Here is a 17,998-nt window from a genome sequence, read left to right on the forward strand (position 1 = left end):
TTCTACATTGCATGCCAGGCACCTCCCTGGTGCCTCTACCCACTGTTGGAAGCACCCACTCTTGCTCCAAACTGGAGGCAAGACTCAGGGCAGGAAGGGCAGCCCACCCCAGGCTTCACCTTCAGCTCCTTTCTCCTAGGCATGGACCCAGTCTAGAAGATGCCCCACTTTAGTTGTTTTGTTGCTTTGACTGCAAACAGCCAGGTTGAGACTGAACACTCCAGCTCCTGGGAGATGAGTCCTGAAGGGACCTAAAGGGTGGACTTGCCCAGGATAGAGTGGTTTTCTACTGTAGCACCCACCCCACCAAAAAATGTGACCCATGGTTACACCTTGCCGGGACCAGGGAAAGGGAGCATTTTGATTAAATGTCGTGCCAGTGGAAAGTGATCCAAAATATGAAGAAGACTACATGCACAGAGCTCAAAGGTACACCATTGAAAAGGTGGATGGATTCTGTTCAACTAGTGTGGACTTGTTGAGTCAATTACAAAGTGGCAGACCCTTCATCCAACAACAGCCTTTGGAAGGAAGAGCAGACATTATGTTGCAGCATCAAAAAATGCTTATTCTTCAAAAGCAGCCAAATTCTGTGTTTATTACAATAATAAACACATTAAAATATGCTCTGGATAAAATATAGAGATTGATATACTAAAAAGCTAATAATGGCTATTTCTATTAACATAATAGCCATAAGGGCTGGATTTTTTTCATTTCTCCAGTTTTTGGAAAAGTGAAATTGTGATGAGTTTGATTATATTACTTTCATAATTTAAAATGAAACCAAGATAACAACAGACATCCCATCCCAGAAGAGGGCCCAGCTTTCTGGCCTCACTGGCCAAGCCTCCCAGGAGCCCAGAGCAGGGCAGTTGCTGCAAGGCAGGCTCCCGAGAGTGGCCTGGTTACCTTCTTGAGGAGCAGCCCGTGGGAAATGTTGTCGGCAGTGAGGAAGGCAGACACCAGGTGGGTGATGGAGCCAGCCTCCCCACAGTGCGGCCGGAACAGGAACGTGCTCAGGCCGCGCTCCCTGTAAGAGAAGAGAGCCCCAGATCAGGAAGGACCCCCCCAGTTGGCTCTGCCTGGGGCCTGCAGCCTCAGCTCAGGGCCAGCTCCAGGGGGAATAACCACCCATGGTCAGCTGTGCTGACCCAGTGCACCCTGGAAACTACCCCTCCTAAAATGCAGAGGCCCAGGTCCCAGAGCCCCTTAGAACCAAGAAGCATCGTCTCTAGGGGTAGAGAGTGGGCCTCGAAGTAGAAAGAGAACCTGCTATGCCCTCCAGCCACTCTCCTGTATTCCTCTCCCAGCCTTATGTCCTACATTCACAGAACTCCAGAGCAGGGAAGGCCATGAGAAACCAGAGTCTGACCTCTCTGTTTTAAAAATGGGCAAATCAAGGCCCAGAGAGTGAAGTCTATGTTCCATGCAGGTCTTTGGCAAAGCCAGAACCAGAGCTCCCATCTCCAAAAACTCAGTCCAGGACTGCCTCCACCCCACCAGGCCATTTCTTTCAATCGGGGCCCCATTCTAAACCTCCACACCCACCAACTAGCACTGGTTTAGGCTGAGCTAGTGAGGCCCCAGGGCCCAGCAGGGGCAGGTGGGGTGCAAGACTTGTAGGGAAGGGAATGGCTCAGTGTCCTACTGCCCTGGGCAGCCAACTCCTGGCTCTTGTCTGTGTGCATGTTGGTGGGAACCTTTGCCTGTAAGACCTTTGCCTGTAAAGGCATGTATGGATTTAGTCTTTTTGTTCCCTGTTATTTATCCAGTGCCCAGGGCAGTGCTATCACATAGCAGATGCAGTAATTTGTTGAATGAAAATATGCACGTGTGGACATTGTTGTGTGGCGGTAAGTGAACGTGTGAACACTGTTGGTGTGGTAAGTGAACACGCATGTGTGATGGCATGTCCTATGCTTCTGTTATCTCAGGGAGGTACAGGTACACATGGAATGTGCACCAGTGAGTGTGTGTACATATAAACGTGTGGACATGTGGGCTGTGGCTGCATTGCATACTGTACACGATATATATCTGTAATGGCCTGTGTGTTATGGTGGGCATGTCTGCATGTATGTGATCATGTGGAGACATGCCTCATATAGCATGCTGGAAAGTATTGTGGATTTTGAGGTATGTGAGCACATGGACATGCATGTTGGTTCACGTGCACATGGACACAAGGGCCACATGCATATGTGTGTGCATGTGTGCACGTACTAACACATGAACCCAAGCGTGTGCGAGGGCAGGCCACACGCACCTGCGGAGGTTGTTGAGTACCATGATGTTGGCATACATGTAGTACAGGTAGTAGCTGTAAGGCGGGTTCTGCTCACTGGTCCAGACGTCTGGGCTGGGGCTCTTGTCGGAAAACATATGGTCACTATGCTTGGACTCATCATCCACACTGTCAAACCCCGTCACCTGGGCAGGAGGAAAGGTCCTGAGCACCAAGCCAAGGCAGGACCAGGATCAGACTTGGCTCAGCCTCCTGGGGCTCACAGCTGCCAGAGGCCAGGGGGTCTGGGGCCCTCAGGTTCACACCTCAGCTGGGGATCCCATAGCCTGGCTGAGGCCACATTCGTCTCAGGGATGAGGAGTGGGTACAACACCAAAGTCTGCCCCTTCGGGCTTCCAGAGGTACTCTGGAGGGGAGACAGAAGAATGCCAAGCCCCTGTGTGGAGGCGGCGACAGCAGGGGAAACTGCCAGGACAGGTGAAGGGTGAGGCAGCCATGCCCACCACCCGCCCCTCTGCTGCGCCAAGGCCAGCCTGCAGGGAGCAGCGGCCACGCCATCAGCAGCAGCAACAAGCTATAAAGGGAAAGAGTCCTACTACACATCACGTGTCAGGCCCTGCTCAAAGCACTTCATGCACATCAGTTAATTCATAACGCAGAGCAACCCAAGAGGGATGGGTTGGCTGTGGAGCCCCATTTCACAGTTGAGCAAACCAGGGCCAAAGCAATTAAGGAAGTTGCTCAAGAAACCAGGCTCAGCCGGGTGCAGTGGCTCATGCCTGTAATCCTAGCACTTTGGAAGTCTGAGGTGGGTGGATGACAAGGTCAGGAGTTCGAGGCCAGCCTGACCAACATGGTGAAACCCCATCTCTCCCAAAAAAAATTCAAAAATTAACCAGGCGTGGTGGTGTGTGCCTGTAGTCCCAGTTACTCGGCAGGCTGAGGCAGGAGAATTGCTTGATCCCTGGAGGCAGAGGTTGCAGTGAGCTGAGATTGCACCACTGCACTCCAGACTGGGTAACAGAGCAAGACTCCATCTCAAAAAAAAGAAACCAGGCTCTGAGCACTGAATTTGCACTCTTTGGGGCTGTAGGTGGAGGATACCCTAGGGTATGACCAGGTGTGGCCAGGAGAATCCAGCTAGATGCCTCACAGACAGAGAAGAGGGTCCTTGCTGGGCTGAACTGTGGCTCCTGGGAGGCAGCTAGCTCTGCTCTCCAGCCCCCACTGGGAGCTACCCTCTGAGATGGGCTCGAGTAGCCTCAGGAAACTCCCACCCTTCCACTGCAGTTCTACCTCTGCTAGGACCCCTGGGGACCCCTCCAGAGTCACTGGAGCCTTCTGGCTGATCCCAGAGGTCATCCGCAACCAAGAACACATGCATAGAGGGCACGGGCTCTCAGCACATTGGGGAGGCTTGTTACCAGGCCTCTCTCCATCTGCCCAGCCACAGCAGTGCTTTGGAAAGGGGCCTCTGAATATCAGATGGGAGAAAGAGACTGTCCCCCTTAATCCATAACTGGCCCAAACTGGGGGGATACCAGCCCAGGCCCCAGGCCCCAGCGAGGTCTGCCGGCCTCTCTTGTTCCTACAGGGGCAGCAGGGGCCCAAAGGAGCAAGGTAGCATGAGGGTCTTGGCCAGAATCTTCCCTGTCACAGAGCCCTGTGTGTCAAAGGAAATGACAGAGTCCCTGCTATGACCCTAAACACGCCCAGGGGTTTGGGGGACCAGGGTAGACCTTGAGCTCTGCTCTGGGCTCACTAGCCCCATATTCACCTGAACTTTCTAGGGCCTTGTGTGAGGATAATTTCAGCCTCTCTCCAGAGCTCTATCCAGCTGAAGCAGGGCCTCACCACTGCATCTCCCACAGCCTCAGGTGCAAAATACGTTGTCTCCTCCTACTCCTCCTCACACCTACTCTTCCTCCATTGCTGGCAGCAACCTTCGAACAGTGCACCATCCGTGCTCCTGCAAAGGCAGGCATCTGCGAGGCATCCTAGACTCCCCTCTCATGCCTCCTTCAGTCTCTGTCCAGGTCCTGCGAAGTCTACACCCACCCCTTCTCACCAAGCCCTGCACTCTGTGCAGAGTCCCTGTGCTGCCACAGCTCAGAGCCACAAGCTGCTAGCTGCCGTGTGCCTCCCTGTTCTTACTTGGGAGGCAACACAGAATAGGGGTTCGGGGCACATCTCTGGAGTCAGCCTGCTTGGATACAAATCCAGTTCTGCCACTTTTTAGCTTTATGATCTGTTTTGATTTCCTTGTGTGTCAATTAGAGCTAGCAGCTTCACAGGGCTTTGGCGAGGATTAAATGAGATAGTCCAGGGAAAGCACTTAACACCATGTTAACACACACCAAACACATAATAATTCTGCTTATTGTTAACAACAAAATGGTGAGAGTAATGGGGTAATTGTGAGGCTTCGGTGAGATCACATCGTGGCATCTGACCAGGCCAGGCAGAAAGCACCCACGAGTGCGACCCGTTTCCACTGGGTCAAGCTCCCCTCCTGTCTCCAGGCAGGCTCTGACCCTCACCTCTGCCCCACCTCCAGCTACCTTCTCTTCTGGGCCATCTCCACACAACAGCCAGAATATGTTTGTCTAAAGTATAAATTCGACGATGTCCCTCAGCTTGTCCAATCACTTTCTGGGCACACAGACTCAATCACTCCCTCCCCGTGCCCCAGCCCTCAGGCTCCCCTCTGTGCCTCTCCCTGTAGAAAATCATCCATCACCTCCACTGGGCACTGGCCCATATCACCATCTGCTAACCCTCCATTCCAGGCATCCAGAGGAAGAGATTGGCTCCCGCCCCCTCCTCCTCCCTCCCTGGTTAAGTCTCTCCTGGACTGCTCTTCTCCTCCTACAACTCACTGAATCTGGAAGGGAAATATGTCTTGGAGGCTTGTACTTAATCACACATGGTGTGAGGACCTTTGTTGTTAGGTGAGCAGGTGAATTGAAGTGTCTGCATTTCTAAACAAGACCTGAGGCTGCTGCTTGGTGCTGCTGGGGGCTAGATCCAGGCTTTCGGGCCCCACCTGGCAGGAACCGAGTTCCTGGTCTTTGCCCACTGCTGCCTTCCCCGCTGAGGGCAAGGCCTGCCCCACGACCAGGGACACACAGGGCCCCCACCCTCTGAAGGCAGATGCTGGCAGCCATCTGAGAGGCCTTAGCAAGACTGAGGGCTCACTCGCTGTGACCATCCGAGCAAAGTACTCTCCTCCCAGATAGTTTTCCATTTTCAACCAACACCACCCCCACCCACTGACTCCCAAAGCTGCCCCTGAGGAGAAGGGGACTTTTTAGAAATCCAGCTTCTTGGGGCTGGCGACCCCATGCCTGGAACACAGGTGGCAGGACCTGAGATACCATGGTGAAGGACAGCAGCAAACCTGACCCAGCCCACAGCGAATCCATTCCCGCCTCTGCCCCTATGAGCCCTGCCTGGGTCACCACCCACACTTACATATTTAAGAAAGAGGTGAAGCTCTCGATGATCTTGGGGGTTAATTGTGGCCTTGAAAAGGGGCAGGAAGATGTTCTCCAGCATCTTCCCAAAGTTTGGCAGCAGATTCTTTGACCTAAATATGTCACTGGGGGATAGCAAAGACTTGAGTATCAGGTGGACCCAACAGCCCCCTGCCCTGTCAGAGACCAGCCCCAGTCACTTCCTCAGGCTGCCTGTGTCCCCATTAAACACCCAGAGTCAAGTCATGTGTGGCCTGAACACAGATTCCTCCTGTCTCCTCCTCCCCCAGCAATGTCTGAAATACTTCGCCTTGCTTTGCAAGCTCCACACCTACCCATGCCCATCAGAGCACTTTCTCAAGCCAGAAGCCACTGGGAGGGGGATGGTGGCATTCTGGCTCACCAAGAGTCTGAGATATGAGTCCTCAAATTCCCAGTGACCCAAACACTGGGTTACTCAGCTCTGTTTCTCTAAACCACATACACTAGCCATCCTAGAGGCATGGGCCGCACCCTGGCCAGCCACCTGGAGAGGACAACAGCCTTCTGAGTGACATCTAGGGAGAGGGCCAGCAATGTAGACCACTACCAGCTCTTCTCATACTCCGGGGCTCACCAAAAAGACAATCCATCCTCAACCCACAATGAGAAGAAGGCAGGGGTGGTAGATCCCCCAAGGACTTTGAACATCTATATTTTTCAAAGATTAAGAGTTCTAGTGTCATGTGGACATCTTTGCTAACCATTCCTTCTATGGAAAAATCCCTGGAGAGGACAAGCCTAAGCTGGTACGAGATCAGGCCCCGTCCCTCAGCAGTGCAGACTTGGCAGCCCACGCGGGACAGATTGTCACCTCCGGAGGGCACAGGGCAGACAGCAGGGCCACCTCACTTACTAGATCCGGGGCACCTGGATGATCCAGCGCATGTTGGGGGAGTAGACCTTGTGCTGGATGAACCAGTGGGCCAGGTTGGGCCATTCCTCAGGACTGCGGCCGTAGATGGAGAGCCGTGGCTCTGAGTACTGGTACTTGCTCTCCTCCAGCTCCCGGGCAACCTCCTGGCACAAGAAAAGCTTGGGTCAAACCCAGAGCATCCCAGCTACATGGGAGACCCTCACTCTCGTCACCAGCAGGGTCCTGTGTCTCCCCTAGCCACCTTGCTCTGAGGCTGGAAGCACTGATCTAAATCCCCCAGGGCTGCCTGCTCATATAAGCTCTTGTTCCACTTCAGCAGAGGCTCCCTCTGGGGAGGAAGGTCTTCTGCAGAATCAGGCCACAGCAGAAACATGTCCGTGCAGAGCTCATCTGCACCCAGCCAGGTTCAGGCTGCAGAGACAGGAAAGCCAGGCCAGATGCTGTGAGCTCAGACAAGGTGGATACGCTTCCCTCCTCTTCCCTGCAGCCAGGCCATAGCACTGGGCGCCTGGGCACCTCACCCTTGCCTGAGCTGATGGTGGACAGAGGGAGGGGAAGAGGCCAGGGGCACACAGAGCCCCAATCTCTGAAGGCAGATACTGGCACACATCTGAGAGGCCTTAGCGAAACTGAGGGCTCACTCACCTTCACCATCCGAGCAAAGTATTCTCCTCCCAGATAGTTTTCAGTTTTCAAATACAGGTCACGCAGTTCACTGGCCCCCACGGGGTTGTATTTGGAGTTGAACTTGTCAAAGCGGTGGAATGTCTGCCGGCCCTGGGGAGGAGACCACACAATCAATCGATGCATCATTCTTCAGCCACCACACACATTCCCCTCTCTAGACCTTTACAAGGCAGCCTTCTGTATGGCCACACCAAAAGACATCTTCTATGTCAACTCTTGCGTGAAACCTCAGAAACTCCTGAGAGCCAGGACCATGGATCCTCACTTAGTCAGTCTGGGATCCTTTGGTGAGGGCCCCTGTGAAGGAACAGCAGGGGTCCCATCTGCAAGGTACCATAGCAAGTCTCGGCACATGGCTGGCTTAGTGAGCAGAGGCTGGACCACTGAATAACGGAGCATTTCCCATCACTACTCACATCTTTCTCCACATTATATCATTCAGTGTTTTGATTAACAAAGGTTTTTTTGTTGTTGTTCTAATCGTGCACAACATTTACCATTTCAACCATTTATAATTGTACAGTTCCAGTGGCATTAAGTATATTCACATTGTTGTGCAACCGTCACCACTAACCATTTCCAGAACTTTTTTATAATCCCAAACAAACTCTATACCCATTAGACACTAATTCCCCATGCCTTCCTCTCTACGGGCCCTAGTAACTTCTATTCTTATGAATGTGCCTATTCTAGGTACCTTATATCAGTGGAATCATAGAGTATTTGTCCTTTTGTGTCTGGCTTCTTTGATTTGGTATAATCTTTTGAAAACTTCATTTGTGGTTGCTGCATGTATCAGTACTTTATTCCTTTTACGACTGAATAATATTCCATTGTATGGATATACCACATTTTGTTTACCCATTCATCTGCTGATGAACATGGGTTGTTTCTACGGTTTGGCCGCTGTGAATAATACTGCTATGAACATTGGTATATGAGTATCTGTTCAAGTTCCTGCTTTCAGTTCTTTGGGGTATATACTTAGAAGGGAATTGTTGAGGCGTAGGTAATTCCATACTTAACTTTTTTAGAAACTACTATACTGTTTTCCATAGCAGTTAAACAATCATTTAGTGTTTTAATAATTTTTTTTAAGTTAATAAGGCACGTGGCTGTCACCATTTTATAGGCAAGGAAATAAAAACTTCCGTGAGTTGCCTAAAGGCACAAAACTCCTAAGTGGCAGGAGTGGAATTAGTGCTTAGACCTGTCTGGCCCCAAGCTATACACCCTCTTCTCCTGTCCCATGGCTACACCAGACCTGTTATTCTCTGAGGCCACACGACCTCTCAGTCGGCTAGAAGAGAAAGAGCTGCTTCCGTCACGCCTCCCCACAAGCACAATCACAGTGGCTTTCCAGGGGGCTGAGTCCCCAGCCAGGGCTGCTTTCTGCTGGCGGCACTGGAGCAAAAGCTCACTCACCGCGTGGACGTCCAGCGAGTCCACAGTGAGGTCATAGGGGTCCATGTGCAGGCTGTCAAACACCTGCCGCAGGGTGATCTTGCGGCCCCGCTTCTCGGCCACAGTCCTGTCGGGCTCTGTCTGGTATGTGTGCTTGATGAAGCGCAGCAGATGCTTTTGGTTCATGCAGGCGGCAGCGTGGATGTGCGTATCCACCTGGAACATAGCGCCCACCAGGCCCTGAGTCAGGCCACCTCCCCTAGCAACAAGAGTTAAGACATCCAACCCTCAGTGTGCACAGAACCCCAGCACCTCTTGGGCCATTGAGGCAGCCGTACCAATGTCTGGACCCCACTCCCCATTTCTCCTCCAGACTTTGGAGCTGCCATCCCTCCCTTTCAGCCTGGCTGCCCATTCCATCTCCTTATAGCACCAGGAAATCTTTTTTAAATGCAGATTGGATCAGCCCACTCCCCAGGTAACAGATGACCTACAGGCCCATCAGCCTCAAGATAAAGCCCAAGCGCCTTGGCCTGGGATTCAAGGCTTACTTCAAGCCTAACTCTCGCCTTGCCACTGCCCCATTCTGTGCTGCAGCCATGACACACCACTTACAGGAACACAAGACACCAAGGAACCATACACTGTATCACTCCGCCCATGTGTTTCTTCAGTCTGAAATGCCTTCCTTTCTCTCCACCAATCTCATCCACCTAGAAATTTCCCACAACCTCCTCCACTGGGAGGCCAACCTTGTTCCCCCAAGCACAACTGATCACTCTTTCGCTTGCCCAACCTGGAAGGCTGGCACAGGCATCCCATTGCTGTGTGTGCCCTCTTGATCACGCTAAAGTTTGTCTACTCTTTGACTAGACTGGGAGCTTCTCAAGGACAAGGGCCATGTTTGATGCTTCTACGTCTCCAGCAATTACCCCAGAGCCTAGTACAAAGTCAAACTAATGGATAAATGGATGAACAAATTAACAGGTGCGACAGGTTCTTATGGTTTCAATGATAACCCTGAGGGCCCATCAAATGCCCTAAAAAATCCCACTCTTCCCATTGACCTCTCTCAGAACCCTCAGAGCATTCTCAAAGCAAACCTCCAAGTGGGAATGAATGAGAAGGACAGACACTAGAGGCCAACCCCCAAAACATACCCTTCCTTGGCTAGTGACACCTCATTCAAACTGCAGGGCACCCAAGTCCAAGAAGAAGCCACTCTACTGGAAGCTGCTCTACTGACCCTAAGCCAACACACGGACTCATTCTGTGGGGCCCAAGGCCAAAGATCTTACAGCAAATCCCAAAAAGCAGAAATGCACAGTCAGCTTAGACCTCTCCCCAAATTCCAGGGAAAGGCAGTTTCTTTGCAGAAGGAGCCTGGCAAGGTCTCAAAATACCTCATGGGATTTCTCATGTCCTCTATCATGCTAAGTCCTGTGACACCAGACTGTCCCCTTGCATCTCTGTCCTCTCCTTTTCAGCCTCCTCAATCAGCTCCTCCTCACTACCAGACCTCTTAATAATGGAATTTCTTGATGCCTGGTCCTGGGCCCTCTTGTCTTTCACTAGAAATTCTCTCCAAAGGTGATCTGATCCATTTCTGTGCATTTAATTCTTTTCCTTATACCAATTCCTAAATTTATGTCACCAGCCAAAAGCTCCAGAACTGTACATACTACTGCCTCCTTGACATCTCTATCTGAATAACCCAAAGGCAGTTCAATTTTAATATACCCAAAAGTGGTCTCTCCGTCTCTGGCCCCAACCCAAACCTGATTGTCTCCCAGGTTCTGGAATCCCAGGAAGTGGTGTGTCCTGAATCCAGCTGGTCACGCTGAAAACCTGGAAGTCATCCTTGGCCTTCCTCCTCCCTTCCCTCAGTCAGTCTCATCAATTCTCCCTTCCAAATGGATCTCAAATCCATACAATATTCTCTAGCCCCACTGCCACCACAGGAGTTCAAGTCTGCATGTTCTCATGGCCGAATTCACAGTGACCTCCTAACTGGTCTTGTTCCTTTTTTTGTGTGCTCTGGTTCAGTTCATTCTCCACACACAGAAGCTAGAAGGGACTTTTTTTAATGTAATTTGATTCTGTTACTAAACCGTCTTCATTAATCTTAGGTTGAGGGCTCTGCTAATATTTCCTGGATCCCACCCACCTCCCCATCCCCTCATCCCCACTTTCCCTTTTCTCTGTGCTTCACTCACAGGACAGCCACCAGCACTAAGGAAATGAAGCCCCAGCTAAGCTGAGGGATGGCCTGAAGTCACTGTGGACAAACTGACTTCCCTCCCTGAGCCCAAGGGGCCTACGGGAGCTCCTGGGGAGGACGACAGCAGCCTCACAGCCCAGGCTGCTGACAGCCATTAGACCACACTCTAGAGCTACTGCTGCGGCCAACTGGGCGCTCAGCCCAGGCTGGGGTGAGGAGGCAGCTGACCTCAGGGCAGGGAATGCTGTCCACAGCTGGCTGGGCATCTCCAAGTGATGCCAAACCAGATATTTGATCCACTGGACCTCTGTGAGCATTATGCCAGCCCGCCCATGTTGTTGGCCACAGCACTCACTCGTCAGGGTCCTGCCTGCCATTAATCTTGCCACTCTTACCAGAAAGACAGATCACTGGACACTGGGGAAACAAAACAAAGCAAAACGCTAAAACATCCCCAAGGCCCAGGTTCCTGAGAGACGAGGCTGGGCTCATGTGGGATGCACAAGAGAAGGTCAGCCTGGCTCAGCTCAGCTGGACACAGCTTGGTGCAACGATCTCAGCATGACTCAGCAGATTCTGGGCTTTCTGGTCCTGTCCTCTAGCTTACCAATGACAACCACAGGGGGGTCAACCTGTCCTTACCCCCATGAGTCACAAGATAAATGAGGAAAACAACTGGACAATCCAGGAAGCACCCCATCCAAACTTCAGAATCTCAAGGGTGATTATTTCAGGAACAAAATAATTGAAGGTCACTGGAGGTCAGTGTTTTCAGTTCACCAGAGGATCCAATTGCATTCCCCATGTTCACCTAAGATTCAGATCTAAACAAAGAGCAGAGTTTTCAAACCTGGGACCTAAGCCAGCACTGACCATTTCCATACCCATAGCAGGCATCAATAATCGAGGACAGCACTCTTCTCACTAAGCTTTAGGGGTGGCCTCTGGCAACTACCCCTAACTGGTCAGGTTTGGCACAGAAGATAAAACCTATTTGCTATTCTTGATATGACAAACCCCAGTGGGTATCACCAACTTCTACCCAATTCCCAAGCAGCAAACACACTCAGCCCTTCTATCTTGCTTTTGCATAGAAAATAAGTATCTCGGTCACACAGTCCTGCTGGCTGGGTCTCGGGGTGTCATACAGCCCTTCACCTGCTGCAATGTGACAGGTGCCTTCACAGATGCCACTCACACAGATCTACAGCCGCGTCACAGCTCCCGCCTCAGAGCACAGCCCTGGTCTGCCCCAGGGACGCCAACAGCCACTTTAGACAGATGGAGGCCACCATCCAGTCCATTCTGGATTTGAGAAAGCAGCTCTCCTCCCCATCAAGGCCAGGCATGGTGGCTCCCGCCTGTAATCCCAGCACTTTGGGAGGCCTAGGCAGGCGGATCACCTGAGGCCAGAGGTTCAAGACCAGCCTGGGCAACATGGCAAAACCCCACCTCTACTAAAAATACAAAAATTAGCTGGGCGTGGTGGTGGGCACTCTGCAATCCCAGCGACTCTGGAGGCTGAGGCAGGAGAATTGCTTGAACCCAGGAGGCAGAGATTGCAGTGAGCCAAGATTGTACCACTGCACTCCAGCCTGGGTAACATGAGCAAAACTCCATCTCAAAAAAAAAAAAAAAAAAAAAAAGTGCTATCAAGTAGGCAGCACCCAGGGTGTAGGCACAGGCCTGACTCATAGGAGACCTGCACCCATGCTTATGGACTGACTATGGTGCCTAAGAACAGGCCACTGTGTCATAGGTATCAAGGTCATCTCTGTCCACAGGAAACATTAACCCCAAAACTGCAGGAAAACCCCGGGGACAGTCTCTGATTTGTAACCCTAGCCCCACGCCAGGACTCTTTCTCATGTTGTGGCCAGAGAGCAGCTGGTAGACCCAGGAACGCCCACTGGGGCCCCACCTTAGCAGCAAACAGTGTCAGTGCCAGTGCAGTCAGCAAGGACACTTTGGCCCCAGGCAGCAGGAAGCAGGTAAGCCCAGAGCATTCGTGTATGCACAGGGCAGGGCTGTGCTGGGCTGGGTGAGGCGTTTCTTTGGACGTGGGCTTGGGCATGAGCTAGGCGTGTGAGGTTCTTTGGGCAAGGCTGAGAGGAGTTCACATAGTGATGGAGGGATCCACCTGTCTGAATACCTAAGGCTCACAGAGAAGGAACAAATGGTGCTTGAAAGTGAAAACGCCAGGATGCCCACATAAGTGGTATCTAAAACACCTTTCACTTCTGCCTGGAAATCTCTAAGACTCTTCCATAAGCCTCTCAGGACCCATGAGCTGAAGCCAAACTCTTACTTCTTAAAGCTCTTGATCCCATCCAAGTGGGAGTCTGTGTTGGACACCCTGTGTAACAGAGGTGGTCTTAGGGCCTTCATGTAGGGTCTTCCATCTGCACTGCTGAGGGCTCCCAGCCAGGAGGTCAGGGAGGCAGGAGCTGGGCTTTCCCAGAGGAGCCACATCCTCCCCTGGCCTACCCTCCCCCTTATCAAAGCTGACCTCAAAAAGAGGAAGTCCTCAAGAGGTCCCAGCTTGGACAGAGCCCCTATGGAGATGACAACCCCACTGTGACTCCGCTCAGCTTTCACCATCCGCCTTCCAAACAAAGCCTCATCCCCCTAGGGATGAGCTCACTCTCCCAGCTCACTGCCACACCCCAGCCCACCTCCCTGCCTTCTGTGGGAAACCCACAGCCCCTGTATGATCCAGGGCCTCCCCACATCTCTGCAACCTCACTCTCCCCACAACCCACTGCTCCCACAACCCACTGCTTCCTGCGCCCCATGCCTGAGCTCCAGCCACACTGCACAGCTTGCAGTTACGTCAACACACTGTTCTGACTGTCATACCAGTCCCTCCCTCCTGACATTTGCACATCACATGCCTCCACCTGGAATGCCACCACTTCCATTCCCCTACCACACCCTCTGCCAGGCAAGCTCCTACTCACTCTGAGTCAGCTCAGTTTCAGCCTCTCCCTCAAAGCCACCTGGTCCATGAGAAGTGACTCTTGCTCACCATCAAACGCCCCCTGCCTAGCACTGACCCTGTGCCTCACTGCACAGTGCTTCAGCAGAAGAGAATGAAAACCCTAGGGCCATGATCATTTAACCTTCACTCCTACTGCGGCTGCAGCCCCTGCAGGCAGAGAATGCCAGGAGCCCCAGACAAGACTGCCATCCCCTCAGTAGGAGAAGAGAGGCAGAGATCTGAGCATATCAGGCTTTTCTGAAAATCCACATAATCCCGAAGGATGCAAAACCACAAACTCCCAACTCCAAAGAGGTCTTTTTTTTACTTCAGGGAATTTAAATTTTATTTTATTTACTTATTTATTTTACTTTAAAGTTCCAGGATACATGTGCAGAATGTGCAGGCTTGTTACATAGGTAAACATGCGCCATGGTGGTTCGCTGCACCCATCAACCCATCACCTAGGTATTAAGCCCAGCTGGAAGCCATCATCCTCAGCAAACTAACACAGGAACAGAAAACCAAACACGGCATGTTCTCACTTATAAGGGAGCTAAACAATGAGAACATGTTGACACAGGGAGGGAACCAAAGAGATCTTAACAGCTGTGTCTCTCCTTGATGACTCTAATACATCCCCTACCTTAAAAGTAGGCTGTGCTCAACTTTCATGACCAGTTAATAGGCCATGCCTTATTTTCCAAGGAAGAGAGCACATCCCAACAGATACACAATGTGGACAAAGGTTTCCACCTAGAGTGATTCAAGTACTCTGTGAAGCCCAGTCTGACACAAACTCAGCTCACCCATCCTCCTTCTACACCTATCCTTCATGCCCCGCTGGCCACGAAGGCTGCCCTTAACCTGGAGCCCTGACATTCTCACAGGGGACAAGCCCCAGATTGGCTCAGGGCATCCCATGGGCTGGGAGGGGGACCAGGAGGGACAGCTTGAACTGGCCCCTAGCGCACCTTTCTCACGTTATAGAAGTCGCGGTGGGGGTTACTCTTCAACTCTTTGAACTCGGACATTTCGTTTAACATCTCATGAAGGCTGAACTTGGATTCCAGAAAGTTCAGTCGTCGGTGACAATAGGTTTTCCTGCAAGTTGGAGATGGGGAGAGACCACAGTTGAGCAGAAGTCACATTGAGCTCTCCAGTTTGGAGGCCTCCAGCATCTGCAGAGGCCAATCCCGGTTGAAAGGGTCGGGATGGAGCAGGGCAGGATGAGGAGGTTCTGGCTTTCTACAGACCCTGCTGAATGGTTGAGTCACATCCACAGACTCTGTAAAGTCAGTGGAGAGTCAGGAGATGGGGCAGTAGCAAGCCAGCTCTGGGACATCAGACAGGTGTTTTGACTTCTAGCTTTAGGTATTTAGGGAACTAACCTCAAGCCTCCATTTCCCATGAGTAAATACCAGGTGGTAACAGCCAAGGTTGAAGTTAAGGGTTAAACTGGTTTATGCCTGGAAAAGGGCCTGACTCCAAGCACAGTGGACACTCACTGAAAGTCTCCCTCCTTCATCCCCTCCTCTCCTTCCTCTTTCCTATCCTCAGCCCCTTGTCATTCCTTGAAGAAGGAAGTTGTTGCCCGGAGGATTGATAGCACGATCAAACTATAAGGCATGACCTGCTCACCTTGGGATGCAGAGGAACCAGCCCCCTGACCTAATGGCCATGGTCCAAGGACCTCTCAACTCTGAGGCTTCATGACAAGAAGAGGACGTTTTGCATCATGGGTGGATTGGGACTGCAGGGATATTTGCTACCAAGACAGAATCTTTGCAAGGACTGATGCCCCTAGATTCCCACCAACTCAAGGAAAGGGCCCATGATTTCTCAGCCAGCAAAGGCCACTGGAGATGGGGGTGCTCACTGCTGTGGCCAACCGCCAGCCAACACCCAGCCCAGGTGCCTGGCCACACACCTGCATCCACACCCACACGGAACCTTTGACCACAATTCATGTTTCCCTGCTGCCTCATGGCCCCAAAACAAACAGCAGCTTTCCTGGCATCTAATCACATAGACTTTCCATAAGAGCATCTGCCGGCGCTGCCACAGCATAGTCATCCATCTGCCCAGACAGACTCCAGAGTGGACAGAGCACAGGACAGCCTCAGAGTCAGAAGGGAGTTTAAAGGCCATCTCACTCAGTCTCTCTCCCCAGGCAGGATCCTCCTTGACAACCACCCAGATACCCAGATGGGATAGCCACTGCTTGCACACCTGCTTGAGGACAGCCTCGGAGGAACCGCCCCTGCCCTTCCCATGCCTTAGTTCTGCCCTCAGATCGGGAGGACTAAGAGTCACGCTGCCCATCCACCTTGGGCCCACTGTGCTCCTTTGGAGACTGGCATCACAGGATTCCCAGAAACCCAGAGAGGTGGTCCTCAAGCGTGACCAGCACCTCCCATCACCCAGACTCCAAGGCTCGCAGGGTCCAGGCATGCTGACCTGCATTGCTGATCAGCCTAAGTGCCCACCAAGAAGTGATGGGCCAATTCAGGAAGACCGCTGCCTGCCAGGTGAGCTGGAGCCAAGCCCATGAGCACGATGGAGTCATGAAGCAAAGTTCCCCAGGCTCCCTGCATGCTCTCCTTCAGAAACCCAGAAAACCCAAGGCCTGAAGCAATGTCTTCATCACTCCTCACCAAATACACTCATGCTCTGGGCTGGTAACTCTCTGCAAGGCTGCTATCCTGCCTGGGGAGAGGAATGACAGCCATTCTGGGGCACCCAGGTGGCTACCAGCAAACAGAAGCTCCACACTATGTGTGCAGAAGGAACAGGAAGGCCGGGCACAATGGCTCAGCCTGTAATCCCAGCACTTTGGGAGGCCGAGGCAGATGGATTGCCTGAGCTAAGGAGTTTGAGACCAGCATGGCCAACATGGTGAAACCTGTCTCTACTAAAAACATAAAAAATTAGACAGGCATGGTGGTACGTACCTGTAGTCCCAGCTACCTAGGGAAGAGAATCACTTGAACCCAGGAGGCAGAGGTTGCGGTGAGCTGAGATCACACCACTACACCCAGCCTGGGCTACAGGGTGTGATTTTGTCTCAAATAATAATAATAATAATAATAACAGGGAGTACCAAGTCTAAGGCTATGCCAGCCTATGAAGGAAAACTGTTGCAGAAACCCACAAAGCGCTGAGGAAAGGGGAAACCACGCTCTTTCTGGGATGATTTAAGTACAGGGAACCCCAGGGCAGAGCAGTGAGGCCTTTCTCATCTCCTTCCTAGAGAACAGCACCTGTGCAAAGAGAAGCGGCTGCGGGGAAGCTGGCTTACGTGGGGCCGTCGGTGATGAGAGCCAGGATGTGGCTCATGTCCACTGTGTAGGTCTCCAGGTCAGGGTAGGGCAGGCTGTGCGGCTCCTGGCGCTCCAGCATCTTCTTGTTATCATACACAAAGAGGATGCCCCCCTGCATGCGGACCAAGTAATCCAGGTTGGGGGGCGCATCATCCAGGCAGTAAGGGTCTTCCTGGGGCAGCGGGGGAGGGTGGAAGTCTGCAAAACAGGATTGAGGATGGCAAGGTACCCCTGACCTCAAGAGTACACATGGGCTCAAAAGACACGGAGGCCTGCCCTGGCCTTTCTGCCCCAAATCCGACCACCCGCATGGGCCCGCTTCTCATATGTTCTTCCCTGCTTCCTTTTATCTCGTCAGCACTTACCACCATGTCAAACCACGTCACTTCTTCATGGCGGATATTATGCCTTCTCCACTCCAATAGAAGCTCTGCGCAGACAGACACTTTAATTTGTGCTGTTCACTGCTGAGTGTCTAGAACAGTCCCTGGCACATGCTGGCACTCAGCATTTTTTTTAAATTTAACTGAAATAGGTTTCATTTTCCTTGGCACCGCAGGGATCCCAGGAATACTAAAAAGGGCAGTGGTGTCTTCTCCCAGGAAGAGAACAGATTGCACCTGGACTGCCCAGTAGCAATAACTGTCCCTGTCTTCCAACATCCTCCTGAGCCCAGGCCAACTGAGGGGCTAGATGCAGAAGCCACCTCCTCCCTAAAGGAGCAAAGCATAGGAAACTTGTCT

General features: G+C 52.0%; 1 protein-coding gene across 5 annotated transcripts in view; it reads right to left on the reverse strand.

Moving 5' to 3' along the window:
- The window catches only part of AMPD3 (adenosine monophosphate deaminase 3), a 62,268-nt gene that overhangs the window by 13,270 nt on the left and 31,000 nt on the right, over positions 1–17,998 (reverse strand). For all 5 annotated transcript variants that reach the window (XM_012456672.3, XM_012456675.3, XM_012456673.2 and 2 more), the window contains 8 exons: positions 17,234–17,453; positions 14,907–15,036; positions 8,753–8,947; positions 7,286–7,417; positions 6,620–6,783; positions 5,723–5,849; positions 2,270–2,433; positions 913–1,033 (listed from right to left, as the gene is read on the reverse strand). In XM_012456672.3, the coding sequence (XP_012312095.1) occupies positions 913–1,033; positions 2,270–2,433; positions 5,723–5,849; positions 6,620–6,783; positions 7,286–7,417; positions 8,753–8,947; positions 14,907–15,036; positions 17,234–17,453 (1,253 nt within the window). The remainder of the gene's footprint in view (positions 1–912; positions 1,034–2,269; positions 2,434–5,722; positions 5,850–6,619; positions 6,784–7,285; positions 7,418–8,752; positions 8,948–14,906; positions 15,037–17,233; positions 17,454–17,998) is intronic.

Source organism: Aotus nancymaae, unplaced genomic scaffold (assembly GCF_030222135.1).
Source record: "Aotus nancymaae isolate 86718 unplaced genomic scaffold, 86718_ANA_hifiasm-v0.15.2.pri h1tg000059l, whole genome shotgun sequence".
Lineage (NCBI taxonomy): Eukaryota > Metazoa > Chordata > Mammalia > Primates > Aotidae > Aotus > Aotus nancymaae.